At 50.4% G+C, this 19,964-nt stretch overlaps 4 protein-coding genes across 4 annotated transcripts; 1 reads left to right on the top strand and 3 right to left on the bottom strand.

Moving 5' to 3' along the window:
- Positions 1-382: 382 nt before the first annotated feature.
- Ltb4r (leukotriene B4 receptor) lies at positions 383-1,423 on the bottom strand. The gene has a single exon (XM_041633906.1). It carries the CDS (start codon positions 1,421-1,423, stop codon positions 383-385), a length of 1,041 nt encoding a protein of 346 aa, XP_041489840.1.
- Positions 1,424-4,703: 3,280 nt separating this feature from the next.
- Ltb4r2 (leukotriene B4 receptor 2) lies at positions 4,704-5,780 on the bottom strand. Its single transcript, XM_041633800.1, has one exon. The coding sequence runs from the start codon at positions 5,778-5,780 to the stop codon at positions 4,704-4,706; it is 1,077 nt and encodes a 358-aa protein (XP_041489734.1).
- A 1,736-nt stretch (positions 5,781-7,516) lies between these two features.
- Cideb (cell death inducing DFFA like effector b) lies at positions 7,517-12,308 on the top strand. Its single transcript, XM_041634132.1, has 5 exons — positions 7,517-7,673; positions 7,979-8,120; positions 11,140-11,286; positions 11,497-11,687; positions 11,839-12,308. Exons 1-5 carry the CDS (start codon positions 7,633-7,635, stop codon positions 11,969-11,971), a joined length of 654 nt encoding a protein of 217 aa, XP_041490066.1. The 5' UTR covers positions 7,517-7,632; the 3' UTR covers positions 11,972-12,308.
- Positions 12,302-19,908, bottom strand: Nop9 (NOP9 nucleolar protein). The gene is made up of 10 exons (XM_041634131.1): positions 19,606-19,908; positions 18,978-19,460; positions 17,342-17,452; positions 16,639-16,780; positions 15,235-15,427; positions 14,316-14,456; positions 13,833-13,958; positions 13,427-13,663; positions 13,115-13,220; positions 12,302-12,797 (listed from the first exon to the last, which is right to left on the bottom strand). Exons 1-10 carry the CDS (start codon positions 19,853-19,855, stop codon positions 12,640-12,642), a joined length of 1,947 nt encoding a protein of 648 aa, XP_041490065.1. The 5' UTR covers positions 19,856-19,908; the 3' UTR covers positions 12,302-12,639.
- Between the last annotated feature and the right edge of the window lie 56 nt (positions 19,909-19,964).

The raw sequence follows: 19,964 nt of genomic DNA, 5'->3' as shown, positions 1-19,964 counted from the left end.
GGAGTCAGTAGTGTGCTTTTCTAAGTGGGATCTGCAGGTCACCTATTTCCGAATTAGGAAGGTAGAGAGCTCTATCTGCCCATGTGTTCCTTCCAAAACTGCAAACCACGGGGAACTGTTGAGAGGGACCCCACCGGAGTGGTCCCTTCTGGAAACCAATGAACATCCCCCAGTGCCCCATAATGTACACCTCATTCACAGGCTTAAGCTTATTTCAGACTTTAGTTTTAATCGTAAAGCTGCCTGCAGAAGCCAGACCAAAGCATACAGTCTCTTTGCCCTGACTCCCCCCACCCTTCCCTCTTTTCCTCTTGCGTCCAGTCCCCAACCTGTTCTCCAGATACAGAAGTGGGTCAGACCAACCTACTACAGTTCACCTCACTCAGGAGGGGGTAGAGGAGGTCATGGAGGCTTCGGTGGGACCTTGCTCAGGGCAGGCCGGTGTGGCCTTCTGGGACTGGCACAGGGTGCCCCCGCGGCGGGTACTGTACACCTCGGAGCCAGTGGCCTCCAGCAGCTTGACTACGAAACCCACGCCTGCTGAGCGGAGCAAGCCGCCACCCGCGCACGCATACAGCACCGGGTTCACGCTGCTGCTCAGGAAGGCCAGCGCGATGAGCACGTTGCGGGCCATCTTCAGATGCCTCCCCACAGAGTCGGCCTTGTCCCAGCCCACCAGCGCACGACCGGCTTCCACCAGGTTCACCAGGTGGTAAGGCAGCCAGAAGGCGGCGAAGGCCAGGATGATAAGGACCACCAGGCGGCCGGTGCGGCGACTGCGACGGAAGCGCCGAGCCTGCAGCCTGCGTCCGATGTCAGAGTAGCTGGCCACCACCGCCAGAAAGGGCAGAAGGAAGCCAGTGATGGTTTCAAAAAGCAGATGAAAGGCCATATGCCCGTCGCTGGGATAATACGGCCGGCAGATCAGAGTCCTGTTGAGCCGTTCTACGGAACGGTACACAATGACCGGTGTAGCCAGCAGAAAAGACAACACCCAGATGCTTGCCAGCACCCATCTGGCAATCGTCTTAGTGCGCACCTTCTGGGACACAAAGGGCTTGGCCACTGCCAATGAGCGGTCCAGACTCATGATGGTGATAAGCAGGACGCTGGCATACATGCTTACTCCACAAACATAGTGGCACAGGCGGCAACCGGTCACTCCAAAATTCCACGTGCGTCGAGCCAGGAAGTGTAGAAAAAAGGGAGCAGTGAGCAACACAGCCAAGTCGGCCAGAGCTAAGTTCAGCACCAGCAGGGCGGTGACGGATCTTTTCTGCATCCTCTTCAGGATGCTCCACACCACAAAGCCGTTGCCAGGAAGCCCCACAGCCAGGGCCACAGACAGCAGGGCAATAGGCAGAGACAGAGACATGCCACCAGGAGAGGAAGGTGCTGCAGGAGATGTAGTGTTTGGAGCCATCAAAAGAACCTAGAGAGTAGGAAGTGGGCACACCCATGAGGAGAAAGTCAAAAGAATTCTTGACACCTCATCACATGAATATGAATACTCTGATTTCCAAAATTGCCTCCAAATATATACCACACCCTCACTGTCAACCCCGTTGTCTTCAAAAGACCTGGTTGAATAGGAAGACTAATTTCCTAACTGGCCTGTGGGGCCCCTTCTTCGCCACAAGCCCTGTTGCAAAATAAACAGCAACAGCCGCATTTCACCCTCTTTCCCTTAAGGGACCCGGGAACCCAGCACCAGACTGGGCGACTTTCCTCCCCACGGCTGAATCCCATGAGAGACCAGCTCTTTAATCTCCTGAGAGGCCGCTATCCGCAGAGCACTGGTGACTTTCTCCGATCACTTACCCACTCTCTCAAGAGCTGACCAGCGTGCACCAGAGAGGATTGGGACAGGGCGGGGTTAGTGGACAGGCCCTAAGAACAAGTCCTTTTACACAGGTCAGACTTTCTTTGGAGATTCTTTCCCAGCGTCTCCCCAGCTACACCTGCCACACACACACACCACACGGACACACTCACATACACAAACTCACACACAACACACTGTCACACTCATATTCACACTCAAACATTCATATACAACACACTGACAGACACACACACCATCCGATTCCTAGGATACTTACAAGGTTTTCCAGATGTTGATCAGAAGTCAGTGCCACGTCTAGGGTCAGGGCAAAGTGGTCGGACAGAGAATTCCTGAATCTGTCCTAGTGCTAGGTCTTGGTCCTGCTTCTAAATCTGCCAGAGAGGAAGTACCACAGAGCAGAGGAGGGGGAAGATGCATCTCTGAGGGTGAGGGCTGAACAAAAGCCCCACACCCTCCTTCACCGTTAAGGAGGGACAGTCTGTGTTCCAGAGCAGCCCAGAGGGAGGACTGCTCCTGGGGTGGAGCTAACTGAGAAGTACCCAGGAAAGGCTGGTGAACTAGAACAGAGGGGTGCCAGGAGTGAGCTGGCTGGGGTGTGGTCTAAAAATGCAGGTCTAGACTGGAGAGGTGAACAGAGTTAGGGATTATATCACAGGCGAAGGAAGCAAGGACATAGGCTCAGAATGAGACTGCTGGTTTAAAAAAATAATATCTTTGCACTTCATGTTAAAAATGTGGACATGGTACAGTTTTTAGATTCACGGGAATCATATGTATTGGTCTATGTATTGTTGTGGGTTAGGTGATATCATGATATAAAAACAGCATATTGGTGTCAATGCCACCCTAGGCTATATGAGCTAGAGAGAGCGCTAGATCAACACACACGGGGGGGGGGGGGTCGTCAATGAGAATACGCAAAAAGTGGATGAAGGGGGAAGCAGCCTATTCTTGCCTTCAGGTCAGACCATGATCTTGGTGAGGATGTAGGGACAAAGCCATCTCCAGCACCTCCCATTACAAGTTAGCCAACTCTCCATTCTTTTTGAGAGAAGAATATGGCTTTCTCCCCTTTTCCCTGCCCACTTTACCACATAGTAACCCTGATGGACTTTCTCAGCGGGTGCTAGGCAAGGATTAGTACCACTTCCTCCCTACATCCTTACAGCCTTGCTGTTTGCCTTTTAACTTGCCACTTGCCAGGAAAGATAAGAAGCTTACTGGTGACCATCAAGGTCCCTTATGTTTTCCAGTGCCCTCACTTGCTGTACACTGAGGAAAGCCAGATCAGCGCTGACCCAGTAACTGTCAAGCAGAGGATATGATGTAAAGAGGCTGAAACCACAATGCGAACTGAAGGTGGAGTTGAGGAAGAGCTCTCTGACCACACCAGCTGTGTAAGGTGAAACACTTAAAACAGGAAGTTCAGGAACCTCTGCTCCAGAATGCCAGGCTAGGAAGAATTCTGTGTTCGTGGACAGAAGCTTCTGGGTCAGAGCTCCAGGGCCATCCAGAACCATTTTGAGCAGATGGTGGGCTGCACTTTCCCTCACTCAGCCTGCTCCATCTTCCTTTGGGAGCAGTCTCCCCAGAGACCAGGCTCTCTAAACACACTTCCTCCCTAGGTCAGAGGTCACTTTATTACGAATTCCAGTGTTTTTAGCATGACCCTGGAGACTGGCTTTCTTTTTTTTTTTCTCTTGGCCTCTGCTTGAAGGGTGAGAAAAGCCATTGAAGAAGAGCCCGGAGTAACCACTTGAGAGGTCAGCCACCTCAGTTGGCTGAGGACCGAAGGGTCTAGGAATAAGAAATTCAGGGCTAATAAGAATGTTCTGAGACAACTAGACGGACCGGTCATATGTGTGTCCGCATTGTCCCCTAAAGAAAAAAAAATTGCCTTCTACTGTCACCCAAATCAAAAGTGTCATTCAGGTTCTAGATCTGATAATAGGGAGATTCCAGAGGTGGAGGCTGGGAAGCAATGGGGACAGGCTAGGAACAGCTAGCATCCTGGGAAGAGGGAAGGCAGCAGAGAGAAAAGACAGAGGAAGGAAAGGTGCCACCTTCCCGAATGATTGTTTCAGTTTTCCATATCTTCCAGTCATTCTCCACACCTCCTCCTCATCAACCCTCATGCTTCCTCTAGCAAAGTGTGCTGGCTCCTGAGGCTCCCCACAGGCCTGGTGGCTTTTGGAGGGGTGTAGGGGTGAGCAGGGGGATAGAGGGAGAGGTTCAGTCTTGCAGCCCCAGGCTCCTGCACTACCCTTCAGCCGTGTGCCTCCCTCTCCCTGCACTGACTGTAAGACAAGCAGAACCCTTCCCTTTTATACTGCACAGATTTACTTCCCCCTGGCAGGGCGGTTTCCTCCTCCTACGTGCCTCTAAGAATGGATTTTATACATCCCTATCCAAACTTCACAGTGCTTCTAGAGACGGGCCTGGGAAATCGGGTACCCTGGATGGGGAGACAGGACAGAAAGCCACTGAAGACTGGCACTGTCTAGTCCTGGCCTTTCCCAGCCGAGAGCAGGTGGCTTCAGTACAACACAGGCAAGACTAACCACTAACAGGAACACATTTAAGCCATTAGTTGATGGCTTCCCAGTCTATTTCACAAGAATAGTTGCTGGCAACAGGTAAGCATTTCTGGAACTTGAATCCAGGCTGTACTGCAAGCACCAGTTTTGAACATAGGCCACAGTCACCCACACAATCCCATGGTTTGGAGTAATCTGGGTCTGTGGAGTAAACCTGTCCAGCCAAACCCAAACTGCAATCAGAGAAGGATCCCCCCAACTACCCTAGAGCTCCAGGAACAATAGAAAGCGGTAAGGAAGTCTCGAGATTGAGGTCTTGGCTACCATTCCTGATTGTCCTTCTCCATCCTGCCTCCGCCTCCAGGGTCTCCATTGCCCCTGCCCTGCCCCACTACTTTCAGCCTCGGTGTAGTTCGGAGCTCCATGGTACCCTCCCTAGAGCGGCTGCCCCCTCTGGTCTCCCCAGAGCCCTCAAAGAGCCGAGTGAGGAACCGGGGCCCCGCCCGGGGCAGCAGATCCCCCGCAGTGAAGACGTAGAGCACCGGGTTGACGCTGGAACTGAAAAATGCCAAGGCTGTAGTTCCAGCGCGCGCCGCCTGGCCCGCCCCGCCAAGCCTGGCCAGGAGCCCTTCCGGTGGAGCGAGGGCAGCCACTGCCTGCAAGAGATTGACCGCGTGGTAGGGGGTCCAGAGCAAGGCAAAGGCCAGCACGATGGCGCTCACCAGACGACCCACCCGTGTGCCGTGTCGCCCAGAGCCCCAGCGCGCGCCCCGCAAACGCGTCAGCGTCACGCCATAGCAGCTGAGTACTGTTGCAAAAGGCAGGACGAAGGCAGTCAGGGTCTCCAGGCTCAGATGAGCAGCGGCGTGCACTGCCGATGGGTGGCACAGTTGACACACGCGATCGCCCCAGAGGTGGCGGTAGACGGCGGCCGGAACGGCGAGCACCAGGGCGGCCAGCCAGACCCCCAGCAAGAGGCGGCGGGCCAGAGCCGGGCTACGTAGTCGGGGAGCCAGAAAGGGTCGAGTGACAGCTAGGCAGCGCTGCAGGCTGAGCAGTCCAGTGAGCAGCACGCTGGCGTACATGCTGAGAGCGCACACGTAGTACACCGCCTTGCAGCCCACCTGGCCCAGGGGCCAGGCCTGCCCGCTCAGGAAGGCCACAAAGAGCGGGGTGAGCAGAAGGACCGCGCCGTCGGCTAGCGCCAAGTGCAGCACAAGTGTGGCCGCCAGCGGCCGCCCCGCAGTGGGTCGCCACCCCGCCAAACTCCACACTACGAAGCCGTTGCCCGGCAGTCCCAGCAATGCCGCCAGCAGTAGGAAGGCGGTGCCGGTGGCCCGAGAGGCCTTCCAGCTCAGCAGCGTCTCATTTCCAGGCGGACGGTAGCAGACTGACATCCTCCTAAAAGGGGGCTGCAAAAATCCACCGGGTGGAGCATTCAAGATTAGAGCAAAGGCCCACACTATCTCTAATACTAGATGAGAAGGCACTGTGCCCACCCCACCACCACCCCCAGCTTCTCTGCAGCTTGCCTGTGTCTTCTTTCCAGGAAACCAATTCAAACATTTCCTTAGAACCTATGGTCCCTGTTCCCAGTCAGCTGAACTCCCCAGGTCTTAGCATGATCCCAGAGGCTGCTGGTACCGAAGCACTGGTGTTCCCAGTCCTCCCTGCAGACAGCCACTATCTCCACATTTGGCCTTCTGGCGTAGCCCCCCTCTTTATCCAATCCCATTCTTAATACTTCAGGGCAAAGGTGGCTGGTAGGGAGTGAAGGAGAATGAACAGATCTACTTACCCAGCTGGGAGAGAACAGCGTTGGGTGTCAAGTTTAGGAAGGATGACAGGTGAAGCCACAGTGAATGAGATACCTAACTCTGCCTCATGCCTGTCGCAGTGGCAGAGGGTGAGGCAAGAATGAAGAGGGACAAGATGGTGCTCATCCCCAGCCTTCCTGGGCCCTCCTTCACCCTACTCCTTCCCATCACTGACAGGCCCGGGCACGTAGGCCAGCCTCCCTGGGAAATAGAATAAGGCTGAAGAGGTGCAGGAAGGCACTTGGGCCATTTTAGAAGAGTAGGAGTTCTCTGCTAAAGGCTGCTGGCACAGCTGCCCACCTTTGGCCCCTGCCCTTTGAGCCCACCTTCTGCGATGGTTATGTTCTCTAGGCTCCTTGGTTTGCCGTGAACAAAGGAGAGCCAAGCAACCCACTTCCCCAGCTGCTCTCTCTTTGCGGGTCTCAGCCTCCTGTCCCTGTCAAGCTTCCTTTTCTTCCGCTTCAATCTGCTTGTGAGCCTGTCAGAGTCCCTCCACTCTCCAGCTGTTACTGAGCGGTCAGGGACAACTTTTCCGTGTGAGACGTGATGTTCAGTCCCAGGGGAATAGTCTAAACGTGTAGGTACAAGGAGCTTGCAACCTGTTTGGGGGGAATCCGCAGCATACAGGAGTGAGGGCGCATGCTAAGGTCAGGGAGAGGCCAGCCATTCCGTGCATTTTCATTGCACTCCAGCAGAACCCCGAGGTATACAGAATGCCCAGGGTAGAAGACTGGGGAACGTTTTATGGCTGAGGATTGTCCCAGGGGCACTCGTGCCCCTATATTTGCCCTTTATTGGGGCCTGGCTGGGGCTCCAGCCTGCATGAGAAATGAAGCTGGTCCAGCCACAAAGCTGGCCAGGACACAGGAAGCTGGGAGACGAAGAGAGGCGAGAAAATGGGGACTGTGATGATTTAAGGGCTAACAGTGAACCTCAGTTTCTGTGCATCTGTCCATCATAGCTACAACTAAAGTCAGATGAAACCCAGAGCATCAAAACTGAAGTCCCCAGGCTGGGGAGAGGCTCAGTCGGCAAAGTCCTTGCCCTACAGACATGAGGACCTGAGCTCAGTACTCAGAAACCATGTTAAAGGGGTGCATTTAGGAGCTAAGATATGAAGATTGGGGGTTCAAGGTGGCCAAACTAGGCTAGAAAGTAAAAGTGTATTTGGGTAAGGGGGAGGGGAGAGTCAAATATCAAATTTCACCCTTCACAACACATCTCTAAAGAAGGCACAAAGTACTTCCATCACTACACACAGGCTCCTCCTCCTCTTAGACTTTGTCCCTTTTACTCACCAGGCAAGGGGGGACAGAGTCCAGGCTTGACACATCTCTTACTTCACCAGGGCTAAGATCTCAGCTTTATTCAGAAATATACGTCAGCCTCGGAACAACAGAGAAGCGCACAGCCCCAAACCCTCAGGGGTACCATGGAGTACCTCTCAGCCTTGAACCCCAATGGATTGCTGAGGTGATTTCTAACCCTTTCCTTTATATTCCAGTACTGGAGATACTGGCAGGCAAGGTTAACATTAGTTCCTAGAAGACTTACTTTCCTGCCTCCACAGGCGGACAAGGCTAACATTAGTTCCTAGAAGACTTACTTCCCTGCCTCTATAGATTTATCCAACTCGTAAACTACTCTTGTTCTCTCTCCATAGTCTCTCCTCTGGCTCTGTAAACCTAGAACCTCTTAGCCACCCCACCCCCATCGTTATCACTAAATTTACCAACCCCCCCCCTTGCCCCTTCCGGTGTTTTCTTCCCAACTATCAGGTCGGTATCCAGTATGGGCTCTGAGCTTGGCCGTAGGGTCTGGAACTCAGCTCCACCTCAACGACCCTTCCGTGTCTGCGATCACAAGAGGAGAGTCCGGAAAGGTCTGACAGCGGCCACCCGTGAGGAACTGCTAGATAAGGTAAGCGGTCAGGCTCCTGGAGTAGAGAAGCCAAGGGACTCAAAAACAGTAGGACGGCAGAGCAAAAAGTGTGCAGGTTACCAAGTTACCACCCCCAGGTGGCTGAGAAACACTAGGCCCGGTGGCCCATGTTGCATTTGGGGAAATTATTTATTTTCTGAGTAGTGAGCTTTCTTTGGCAGTCAGGGAACAGTCAAATAAGGGCTGGACAAATGGGCTCAGAAGTAATTCTGATTTGCATGTTTTCTTGTGATGCTGGGAATCATAGCTCTAGGCAAGGGCTCTGCTGCCCATTTAAGCTCCTGACCCTTGATTTTTATGAAAAGCTAGCTTCAAATTCTGATTTTGCTACTTCCTAGCAGTCAACCTTTGGGAAGTCGTTCAATCTATCAAAACCTGTTTTTTGAATGTTTGCCTTTCTTTTGAAACAGGCTTTTACTTTTTTTTTAAAATATTTATTTATTTATTATGTATACAATATTCTGTCTGTGTGTATGTCTGCAGGCCAGAAGAGGGCACCAGACCTCATTACAGATGGTTGTGAGCCACCATGTGGTTGCCGGGAATTGAACTCAGGACCTTTGGAAGAGCAGGCAATGCTCTTAACCACTGAGCCATCTCTCCAGCCCCCAGGCTTTTACTTTTTAGCCCAGGCTGACCTTGCACTTAATCCTCCTGCTTCAGGTTTCCAAATACTGAAATTACAGACACATGCCACAAAACCTAACCTGAAAATGTTTTCAATGGTGGGCATCAAACTGAGGTCCTTGCATACTAGGCAAACCATTCACTTCTAAATCTCTCCGCAAGCCTTCAGTTTCTTCATCTTCTCAGTACTGGCTTTGTGGGAGCCTAGGCAGTTTGGATGCTCACCTTACGAGAGCTGGATAGAGGTGGGCGGTCCTTGGGCTTCCCACAGGTCAGGGAACCCTGATTGCTCTTCAAGCAGATGAGGGAGGGGGACTTGATCGGGGGAGGGGGAGGGAAATGGGAAGCGGTTGCGGGGAGGAGGCAGAAATCCTTAATAAATAAATTTAAAAAAAAGAAAAACAAACCACCTTTGAGGGTTTTGAAAGGAATAAATGAAAAGGTCCTTATAGATATTTTAGCAGATATTGGAGAGGGGATGCCTCTTGGCTCTAACCTTGAAGGAACAAATTCAGTCAAGAGACAATTTGAGCAGGCCTTTATTTAGCAAACCCCAATCTAGTTAGTAAGGCTAGTTAGACTACCCCAGAGACTGAAGTGGGCTGCCCACCGAGGGAGCAGCCTATGGGCTGAGTTGCGCTGGGTAGTACTCTTGAGGTTAGGAGACTTTCTTTCCCCAATCATGGTGGACTGGATTTTCCTTTTAGAGAATTTTCTCCTGTAGTCCCCACAAAGGGGAGAGGGTGCAGAACTGGAGAGATGGCTCAGTAGATAAGAGCATGTAATGCTTTTGCAGAGGACCAGGGCTGAGTTCCCAGTCTCCAGCTGGTGGCTCACGACCAGTGTAACTCCAGCTCCAGAGTCAATGCCTTCTTCTGATCTCTACACACTAAAATGCACATACCCACTCACCCTCACACACTATCTAAAAAATATATAAAAATGGCTTGTTTAAGGAAGGTGTGTCAATCCATAAGCTGAGTGGTATGAGGTCGTCTTTAGAAGACTCAGACCTGCCGGGCAGTGGGGGCACACTTAATCCCAGCACTTGACAGGCAGAGACAGGCAGATCTCTGTGAGTTTTGAGGCCAGCCTGGTCTAGAGGAAGCTCCAGGAGAGCCAAAGATACAGAGAAACCCTGCCTCGAAAAAGAGATTCAGACCCTTTGTGAGTTCCACATCCTGGTGGAAACCCTGGGGCCTTCATTCCTGATGTAGGGCAACAACCTCAGGGCAGCTTCAAGGATGTTTAACCAGAGTCCTATCAAGATGCACCACTAAGCCGGGCGATGGTGGCGCACGCCTTTAATCCCAGCACTCGGGAGGCAGAGGCAGGAGGATCTCTGTGAGTCTACAGAGCTAGTTCCAGGACAGGCTCCAAAGTCACAGAGAAACCCTGTCTCGAAAAGCCAAAAAAAAAAAAAAAAAAAAACCAAAAGATGTACCACTAAGATGCAGCTGGAGCTGTCCAGCTCCTTCTCGACAGGGTGGTCTGGGGTAGTCTGGTCCCTAGGATAGGTGGGTTATTCAGAAGCTATCCTTAGAACCGAGTCTGCTGCAATCAGATGCATTAGAGTGAGTCAAAGGGTAACAGCGCCTATATGTCCTTCAAGAGGGCCTCACAGAAGCCGGTCATAGCCTTGCCCTTCCTGGTCACCTGCCAGCTGAAGCCCTTTTATTTCCCACCGCTATTATTCCTAACCTAATTCAACCCTGACATGTCTTTCAACACTCCCAAGTTCTCATTTGGCACAGAGTAAGGCCTCAGAATGGTTAAACAGTGCTAACACTGAAAATAGTTATGAAAACAGGAAGGAAGACATGGGAGGACACTGCAGATAAGAGAACATAGGTTTTACCTGTTTACATTTTGTTTTGTTTTTATTTTATTCATATTTGGAGTCAGAGTCCAAAACTGTTAAAGTCTGGTCTTAAACTTCTGGGCTCCAGTGGTCCCTCTGCCTCTGCCCCCTAAGCAACTAGGACTGTACGTGTTTTACCACACCTGACTATGACTGATTGTCAATTAACACGAGTGGGAGTGGCTTAGAAGGGAGCAAGAGTAGATGAACAGGAGCAAAATGAAAAAAAAAGGTCTGCCTCTGGTGAGAGGCAAAAAACCCAAACAAAAAGAATCACCATGTTTACAAAGAATGAGATGAAGTATTCATGTCTACAATCCCAGGACCCAGAAAGCTAACAGAATTGCTTGCTGAGTTTGGGAGCAGGCTGAACTACACAAATACTCGGTTTCAAAAAACAACACAGGGAAGATGGCAAACCAGGAAGCAGAGTAGATACCAGTGCCTAACCGAGGGCCATCTAAATGGGGGGGGGGGCATGTGATAAGACTTGTCCTTTGTCACCAACAGGTACTGGAGACCCTGCTGCTCAGTGGAGTGCTATCCCTGGTGCTGGAGGAGGACGGGACCGCTGTGGAAAGTGAGGAATTCTTCCAGCTGCTCGAAGATGACACGTGCTTGATGGTGCTAGAGCAGGGACAGAGCTGGAGCCCCAGGGTGAGAGGCCCATCGTGGGCTGCTTAGGTCATCAATCCTTTCTGGTTCTCCCCATCTTCTTCCCTAGCCTATCACTGATTCTGGGGGCAGAGGCACTGGGGGCATTGGGACAATACTGGGGAGGCAAAAGGGGTCTGACCCAGCACTGACAGAACTATGTCAGTGTATGAAGGAGGGCCCACTTCAGTAATGGACCTCTGTGTCCCACAGAGTGGGATGTTGTTACACGGCCTAGGACGGGAGAAGCCCAAACACAGCAAAGACATTGCCCGCATCACCTTTGATGTCTACAAGGAAAATCCTCGAGACCTCTTCGGCAGCCTCAATGTCAAAGCTACATTCTACGGACTCTACTCCATGAGCTGTGATTTTCAAGGAGTTGGACCCAAAAAAGTCCTCAGGTCAGAGAACACGTCATACAACCCTACAGATGGGTAGTCCTTCAAGTTCCATCTCTTGTACCCACCCCGTACCCCCACCCCAAGCTTACAGACTCAAGGCCTCCTCTCAGCTTTCCCTAATCACGTGGTTTCCTCTCACCCTGCCCTTCAGGGAGCTCCTCCGTTGGACTTCCTCCCTGCTGCAAGGCCTGGGCCATGTCCTGCTGGGCATCTCATCTACCCTTCGCCACGTGGTGGAGGGGGCTGAGCGGTGGCAGTGGCACAAGCAGAGTCACCTCCATTAATAATGAAAAATGCTTTGAGCCTGTGCCCTGAGACTGGTTCCACGAGACACCCGAGAGCTATAAGACACCATCATATCAGAAGTGGTCAGCACACTGCCTTGGTCCTCCAGCCTGCACATTTCCCGAAGGATGCTGCCCCTGACCTACATCTCCTGTCTTCTACTTACCCCGCAGACACACAACCCTGTCCCCTGGCATCCTGACCCACCATAACTGCTGCTACACCTAGGTTCTTACTGATCCTATCCCAAAGATCTACATACCAATGACCACTGTCCCCAGCTTTGCCTTGAGATACTGTTCCCCTAAAAAATAAAAATATTCCCAAGAAAAAATACAAAAATGTTTATCAGTATGCCTGGAACAGGGGGAACAGATGGACAAAGACAAACAAAGGGATGAACAGGATCTGGCTACCACAGACCAGGCTAGCATTGAATTCTTGGCTTGGGTTTTTTTTTTGTTTTTGTTTTTCAGTCTTGTTGGCATACCTTTAATCCCAGTGAAGTCTTTATGTTCTTGTTTCAACCTTCTGAGTAGTGTAGGTTTACAGGTGTGTGTGTGTTACTACATCTTCTCCTGTAAGACTTGTGACTCTGATTTAGAGCAGGAAGGACAGTTATGTCCCCTCACCCTCCCATCAACACCTATCCCCAGGCCTCTAGGCCTCAGTCTCCAAGTATAGAGTTCAATGCCTGTCTCCTCTTGGCCACAGCACTCTGCTCCTGTTCCCAAGTCGCTCGCCGCTTCAAGAAGGTAGTCAGGGCCACATTCCGGGCCACATGGTGGCCAAAAGCATCTTGAATCAACTGCTGGTTCTGCTCTCCTGCAGTACGAAGATTCATAAAAATGGGTTAATTTAAGTTACAAGCACTAGTTACAAACAAGCCTAAGCTAAGGCCAAGCTCTCATAATTAGTAAGTCTCTGTGTCATTATTTGTGAACTGGTGGCCCAAAGAAAACTCTAGCTACAAAACACCTCACCCATTAAAAGCCAGATAAAGGGGGAGGGGTAAAGTGCAGAGTCTGCAAAGAGAAAGAAAAAGCAGAGCGAGACTCAGAGCCAGCCCATCCTCCTGACATCAGCTACCAGGCGCAGGAGAAGGCGGTTTGGAGACATCACCCAGTGGCAGTGGAACTCACCCAGTTCAGCAGCGATTTCCTTCCGGGCCCCTAAAGCTGCTCCACTCCAGATGGCATCTAACACTCGGCTGCCATGGCGGCTACAGGCAAGAGCCACATACTGCCCCTGCATTGAGACAAGCAGGGTAAAGTCCCTCAAGGGAAGGACACAAATGTGTTTTGGGAGTGGGGGACTAACTCCAGAAGACTCGAGAGGCACAGTTAAAACAGCACAGGAACTATATATGTACCCTGCCTCCAGCTCTCAGGTTGTCCTGAACGAAGCGCATTTTCTCTAAAGCTATAATGCAGGGACTGGCGCAGAAGTCTAACCTTTAGGGTCTTCAGCACACGGCGACGCTGCTTCTGCGTCACAGAGGGACTAGTCAGGATGGCATCAAATACATGAGAACCAGCAGGGCTTTGGGCCAGAGCCAGGAGCTGTGGTCCTGTCAAGGCGCTCAGACTCCGAAGTACAAGTCCAGGGTTGGAGAAATACAACAAATGCTGGAGCAGCAGAGACCCAAGTACGGTCACTTCCCTCAGAGCTCTGGCTGCGGCCATTTCTTCCTGGGAGTACAATAAGACGGAATTAGGAGGCAGTGATCAGACCAGATGGATGAGTTCATCCCGAGAGCACTGTTGCCGTCTCTCCAAAAAGGTTAGAAATCTCAACACCTCAAACACTAAGATGCCTGACCCCCAAATAGTCATTGGCTTGGCCCCTCCCCTACCTTACCTGATGCTCTGCAGGCACTGCCCCCTCCTCCTCCGTCAGTTCATAGTAAACCTCATAAGCCAACAGAGAGGCAAAGAGAGGCGCACAGGCTACTTGCCGGGATGAGGGCTCTGCACAGTGGAATGCCTGGATAGCAAGACAAAGCACAACGATGCTTAAGAACCGTCCCATCCCTAACACAATGACTCTCTGGAAAGGAGAGGCCTAACTCAACAGCAAAAGACGCTCTGTGAGGGCAGAATCTCATTTACCTTGTTCTATCTCCCAGCCTCTGCACTTGTAGGGATTGAACCCACATTTATCTCTCAGAGTTCTCTAACTTCTGGAGGATCGATTTCATTTCAGGGCTGTTCTTGGACTCACCTGTCTCTGTATCTATAAGTCCCTCCACATCAAACCTCTCACATGCAAATCAGACAAATCCTAAGTAGCAGAATTAGATCGAGGACCGGCATGGATGGCTCACACGTAGCACCCACTCACCTCCAATAACAGCTGCAAGACCTGGGCTTGGTGAGTCCCAACCCTGCGGCAGGCTTCCACCAGAGCCACAACTACCCCTGGGTGGCCCTGGGCCAACACAGCTTCCAAGGCAGGACTCAGCTCCTCAAACACAAGTGACAGCTGAGAGGAAACATGGATTGAAGAATCGTTGTCAGTCAATGATGGTTAACGAAAAAGTTAATCAGAAAAATCTTCCTACTTAAAAAAAAAAGCTAGATAAGACATCGCCAACATCAGAATTTACACTGTGCTGTGTAAGACTCAGAAGAGGAGTCACCCTAGAGGGGAGAATCTAAATGTCCCTTCTGTACAAGTCAGGGAGAACCAAGGGCAGGCAAGTCTAAAATTAAACCTGCCTTCTACTCTATGTGTCAACCCAAGGGACCACAGGACACCCCTACTCTCCTTCCTGTGGGGAGCAACAAAGAAAGGGGGAAGCTATAGCAATGGCTTCAGTGCCCCTGAGGATTTAAAGACAAGCAGCCACAGAACTTCTAGCTGCAAACTGGAACTAAGAGGACAGGTGGTCAGACCCGAGAAGCTAAAACAAATCTCAAGGAGAAGGGTGCCATGACCCTAATTTCTGGAAAACTCTCCAATAACTTCCCATGGGCAATGGGCAATAAATTGTCAGAAAGGCAGAGACAAGCACACAATAAAATAAGGCCCCAAAGTGATGCACGCCTTTAATTCCCACACTCGGGAGACAGAGACAGGCAGAGTTCTGTGAGTTTAAGGCCAGCCTGATCTACAGAGTGAGTTCTAGGGCAGCCAGGGCTGCATACAGAGAAACCCTATCCCAAACAAACAAACAAGTAAATAAACAAATAAATAATAAGTAAATAAGGCCCAATGATTAAGAACAACAGAAAGAGACCAGGTCGCATTTCCAACTCACCAACTCAGGTGAAGTGATTGCATTCAGTAAGCGCTGCAAGGGGAAGTTAGCAATGGGATGTGCAGCCAAGGAATGCAGCTGACCCTGGAAGTGATCCTCAAAGAGGCGCTGGAGCCTCGCTGGTTCTAATACCAGCAGCACCTGCTCCAAGAGTCTGGAGCTCGTCTGATCGCGGAGAAACAGGAGTAGAGGGCTAACGGGAAGAAGAGTGAGACGGGGCTGGAGCGATGGCTGTTGGTTAAGACTACTACTGTGCCTGCAGAGGGCCTGGGTCCAGGGGCCCTCTTCTGCCCTCCACTGGCCCCTGCACAAATGTGGTGTGCATACATATACACAGGCAAAACACTAAGACAAATGAAATACAAATAAATAATTTTTAAAAAAAAAGCTGGTTTGGTGGTGGACAGCTTCAATCTCAACATTCAAGAGACAGAAGCAGGTGAGCTCAAGGCCAGCCTGGTCTATAAACTGGGGTCCAGGTGAGCTGGTGCTACATAGAGAGATCTTGTCACACATAGACGAAGAATAGATTGGGGCTCAGTGGTTAAGAGCACGTTCTGCTCTTGCAGAGGACCCAAGAAGTTCAGTTCCCAGCACCCACAAGGCAGCTTTCTAACTATCTACAACTCCAGTTCAAGGAGCTCTGACATACTTTTTCAGTCTCCAAGGGCACTGCACGCATGTGGTGCACATATATACATATATAGGCACAACTTCATAAATATAAAATAAAAAGAAATCTCTGTGTAGCTTTGGAGCCTGTCCTGGAACTCACTCTGTAGACCAGACTGGCCTCGAATCAGAGATCCGCCTGCCTCTGCCTTCCAAGTGCTGGGATGAAAGGTGTGTACCACCACCGCCTGGCCAAAATAAAAAATATATCTTAAAATAAAACTAAGTCAGGGGCTGGAGAGATGGCTCAGTGGTTAAGAGCATTGCCTGCTCTTCCAAAGGTCCTGAGTTCAATTCCCAGCAACCACATGGTGGCTCACAACCATCTGTAATGAGGTCTGGTGCCCTCTTCTGGCCTGCAGACATACACACGGACAGAATATTGTATATATAATAAATAAATAAATATAAAAAAAAACCAACCCTAGCGTTGAAATTTGGGGGCCTATTGGAGAATATTATTTAAAAAAAAAAAAAAACTAAGTCAGGCATGGGGAATGTAAGTTTTTAATACCAGTACCTGGGAAGCAGAGGCAGGAGGATCTCTGTGAGTTTGAGGCCAGCAGGATTATACAGTGAGTCTGTGCCTCCCGGGTGCTGGGATTAAAGTCATGCACCACTGCCCAGCAGTAACTATTGTTAAAAAGATCTAAGAGTCTAAACTTTATTCACACAGCTCCACTAACTCCATTCATCTCCCCAGCTGCAGTTACTCCTGACGACTGACCATACCTGCCATCTGCTGAAGAATTACGAGAACTCAGGTAATCAATTATAGCATCACAGAGATGAGCACAATGCTGAGGTAATTTGTGGTGTAAGATCTGTAAGGCCACTTGAAGACAAAAACTGGAGATCTTGTCGGTGATAAACACTGTTAAGAAGAGGCAGAAATAATTTAATAGCTTGTCCCAAGCCCAGATTACCTGTACGATTCCCAAAACACAAGTAACAAGGAGGGCTATAGACACAAAAATGTCCATACAGAATGCCTTCTAGCATTGAAGCAGACAGGCGTTAAAAGAGGAAGGATCTGCCGTGAGGGTCCTGCCTGGGGGAAATCCTCAGAGAAGATTAGAGTCTCTTCCTACTTTCCTTCTGTGGTGACGGTTAACCCTGACTGATCACTTGAAGGGATTTAGAATCATTACAAAAACTACCTCTGGGCATGTCTGTGAGTTTCTAGAGTATGTTAATTGGGGGGGGGGTGGGAGGGGGCAGAGAGTGGGACAACAACCGCCCAGTATGTGGGTAGCACTAGCTGTGGCTGGGGTCCTAGACCAAATAAAAAAGAAAACACAGCTGAGCAAAGAATTTATCTACCTCTGCTTCCTGACTGTGGCTACAGTACAGCTAGCTACAGCCATGATAACAATGGCTATTTTGGTCAGGTATTTGTCTCAGGAACTTGTAAATTAACTAATAATCTTTTTACCTGCAATGTCCTTCAGAAAGCAGGCACTCAGGTCCTGAAGGTGATTCAAGAAGGTTTTAGGAACCTCAAAATCAGTGCGCTTACATTCCCGAGCTGAGGTCCTTTGTGTTTCTAGAGAAAGATCAAGAGCATGAACAATAGTGAAATTACAAATAGGAAGAACTCCACAGAATAATAATGGCTCAATTTAGAGATGCAGGACAGAGGTAATACAACTCAATGTTTCTTGTGGATGAGTAAAAAATTGTTTTAATTTTTCTAAGGATCTTCAACTTCCTTCCCTATGGTCTAGGGATCATATTTCTCAGTCAGGTATTTAAAGTAATCCAAATTCAGACCTCATTTATACTCTAACCTTATTTTCCAGAATCCTAAAATGTAGGTCATATCCTATGACTGTACCATGAGACAAAGTTAGTGGTCTCAGTCAGCATTTTTTTAATAAAATAGAGAATAAAATTTAAAAGGAAAGAAAATATCAGAAAAACAGAAAAGGTATCTTTTCCTGAACTTTTGTTTGAATTCAACACACACACAGACTGAAAACACATCTGGGAAGCCAGGCCATGGTGGTGCACGCCTTTAAGCCCAGCACTTGGGAGGCAGTGGCAGACAGATCTCTGTGAGTTCAAGGCCACCCTGGTGTACAAGAGCTAGTTCCTGGAGTCGGGCAGTGGTGACCCATGCCTTTAACCCCAGCACTCAGGAGACAAAGGCAAGGGGACCTCTGTGAGATTGAGGCCAGCCTGGTTGGCAAAGAGAGTTCCAGGATAGCCAGGGCAACACAGGGAAACTCTATTTCAAAAAAGAAAAAAATAAATAAATAAATAAATAAATAAATAAATAAGGGTTAAAAGTCAATCTCCTAGGCAGTGTAAAGGTATGCATCCCTGATTCCAGTATTTGAGAGGCTGAAGCAGTGAGTTCCAGACCTTGTCCAAAGGGGAAAAAAAAACAAAACAACAACAACAAAAAAATCAAAACCGAACAGCAAATAGGCAGGCATGGAAGCACAGGTCTGTAACCCCAGCACTCGAAAGGCAGAAGCAAGCAGGAGGAAGAAGTGTTGAAGGCCAGCCTCTGCTACATTCCCAAGTCAAAAACCAGCCTAGGTTATACGGGAGACTCTGTCTCAAAATAAAGTGTCGGGACCAGGAAGGTTGTGGTAAGGGAGATTGCGGCTAAGCCTGACAACCTGAGTTCAATATACAGAACCTGAACGGTGGAAGGACAACCGACTTCCCCAAGTTGTCTTCTCCCCTCCAGAAGCACATGTATGTGCAGAAGGCACATAATTTAGTGTGTACACGCGCATATACATATTTTAAAAATTAAAAAAAAAAATAAATTTCTTACTGAGAGTTGTGGAAATAAAAATGGGAAACCCATTGCTTTAAGTGAATTATCTCCTCGCCCTGTCCCTATGCGAGTAGCTGCTCTCTAAGTATAGGCACACCCTTTCGTCTAGCTGTCTAGACACACTGTTCTTTGGCCTTCTAGGCTCTGTCCCACTGTTCCGCTAATTCTTCACGGCCAAACTCCACCATGAAGATTAACTCTTCTGTTTACTGGCTTCTGAACTCCCGAAACTCTCCTGTTCACCAGGCCCACTTCCTTTTCGTAAAATACTACTTACCAGATGACTGGGAAGCACGAGACCTGGTCCTCTCGGACTCCAGGAGAGTACCTCCTAACACTTGCAGCAGAGTTCTGACAACGAAGCTTCCATGCGTGTCTCCACAGAAGAAAAGAAAATCGTCAGACACTTCAGCGGCTAGTCCCAGGACTAGCTCCTCCGGGGTCTGCAAGGGACCATGCTTCCCATCCTCTTCCTCCTCCTCCTCCTCCTCCTCCTCCTCCTCCTCCTCCTCCTCCTCCGCTTCTGCAGGACTCCTTAGCAACCGAGGCAACTGCAGCAAAGCACTTTGCAAAACGTGGACCCCACACCGATGACAAGCCACGAAGCGCAACTTGGGGCGCAGAGCAGCCCACACTCGACAGAGAGGTTTCAAAGGACTGAACCCCAAAAGTTCCTGCAGCATTTCGCTACCAGTCCTGTTCGTGGCCAAGGCTAGAGCCTGAGCCTCCACTTCCTTCAAAATATTGCGCACCATCACGTCTGAAAACACGAGGAAACAGACCGTTAGAGAAACGGAGAGAATATGGCTTAACCATCACTTAGCCAAGAACTCCCTGGGATTCCCTCTGAAAGTTCCCTGCGTGGGTTGGGTTTTACAGTTACTCCACGGCGTAGCTGCTCCTACCTCGTTCTTCCGCGGCGTCGGGAGCCTCTTTCAGCGCTGACAGCGCCCGTCGGAAATACCCGAGCGCATCGGGACTCAGGTGCGGGAGAGCCTCAGGGGCCTGTTCCCCGCGCGCGGCAGCCGCCGGCGGCCGGGAACACCCATCGCGGCCCGGAGGGGGACGCCCGGAACCCGGGGCCCCGCGCCCCCGTCGGCCGGCACCCGGGAACTGGCGTCGCGCCTTGTGAACAGAGCGCGGACCCAGCCCCATGCGTGCTCCGGGACCTCGCCTCCTCCACGCTTCCGGGCAGCAGCTCCCACAGCCGCCGGCGTCGCACTGCTGACGCACGGAAACGTCATAGTTCTGCGACGACACGGGC

Source organism: Microtus oregoni, unplaced genomic scaffold, assembly GCF_018167655.1.
Source record: "Microtus oregoni isolate MIOR12 unplaced genomic scaffold, Mior012 000045F_ref0000178, whole genome shotgun sequence".
NCBI lineage: Eukaryota > Metazoa > Chordata > Mammalia > Rodentia > Cricetidae > Microtus > Microtus oregoni.
The sequence above is the reverse complement of the archived record's forward strand: the minus strand, read 5'-3'. Positions and strand labels throughout refer to the sequence as shown.

Excerpts from the sequence above, each read along its gene's own strand:
- Ltb4r (XM_041633906.1), bottom strand. The coding sequence starts at position 1,423 with ATGGCTCCAAACACTACATCTCCTGCAGCACCTTCCTCTCCTGGTGGC.
- Ltb4r2 (XM_041633800.1), bottom strand. The coding sequence starts at position 5,780 with ATGTCAGTCTGCTACCGTCCGCCTGGAAATGAGACGCTGCTGAGCTGG.
- Cideb (XM_041634132.1), top strand. The coding sequence starts at position 7,633 with ATGGAGTACCTCTCAGCCTTGAACCCCAATGGATTGCTGAG. Across the intron at positions 7,674-7,978 it reads AACCCCAATGGATTGCTGAG|GTCGGTATCCAGTATGGGCT; the intron begins GTGATTTCTAAC and ends CCCAACTATCAG. Across the intron at positions 11,688-11,838 it reads GGACCCAAAAAAGTCCTCAG|GGAGCTCCTCCGTTGGACTT; the intron begins GTCAGAGAACAC and ends CCTGCCCTTCAG.
- Nop9 (XM_041634131.1), bottom strand. The coding sequence starts at position 19,855 with ATGGGGCTGGGTCCGCGCTCTGTTCACAAGGCGCGACGCCAGTTCCCG. Across the intron at positions 16,781-17,341 it reads CTTTCTGAAGGACATTGCAG|TGTTTATCACCGACAAGATC; the intron begins GTAAAAAGATTA and ends TCTTCTTAACAG. Across the intron at positions 13,221-13,426 it reads GTGTGCTGAAGACCCTAAAG|GGGCAGTATGTGGCTCTTGC; the intron begins GTTAGACTTCTG and ends GTCTCAATGCAG.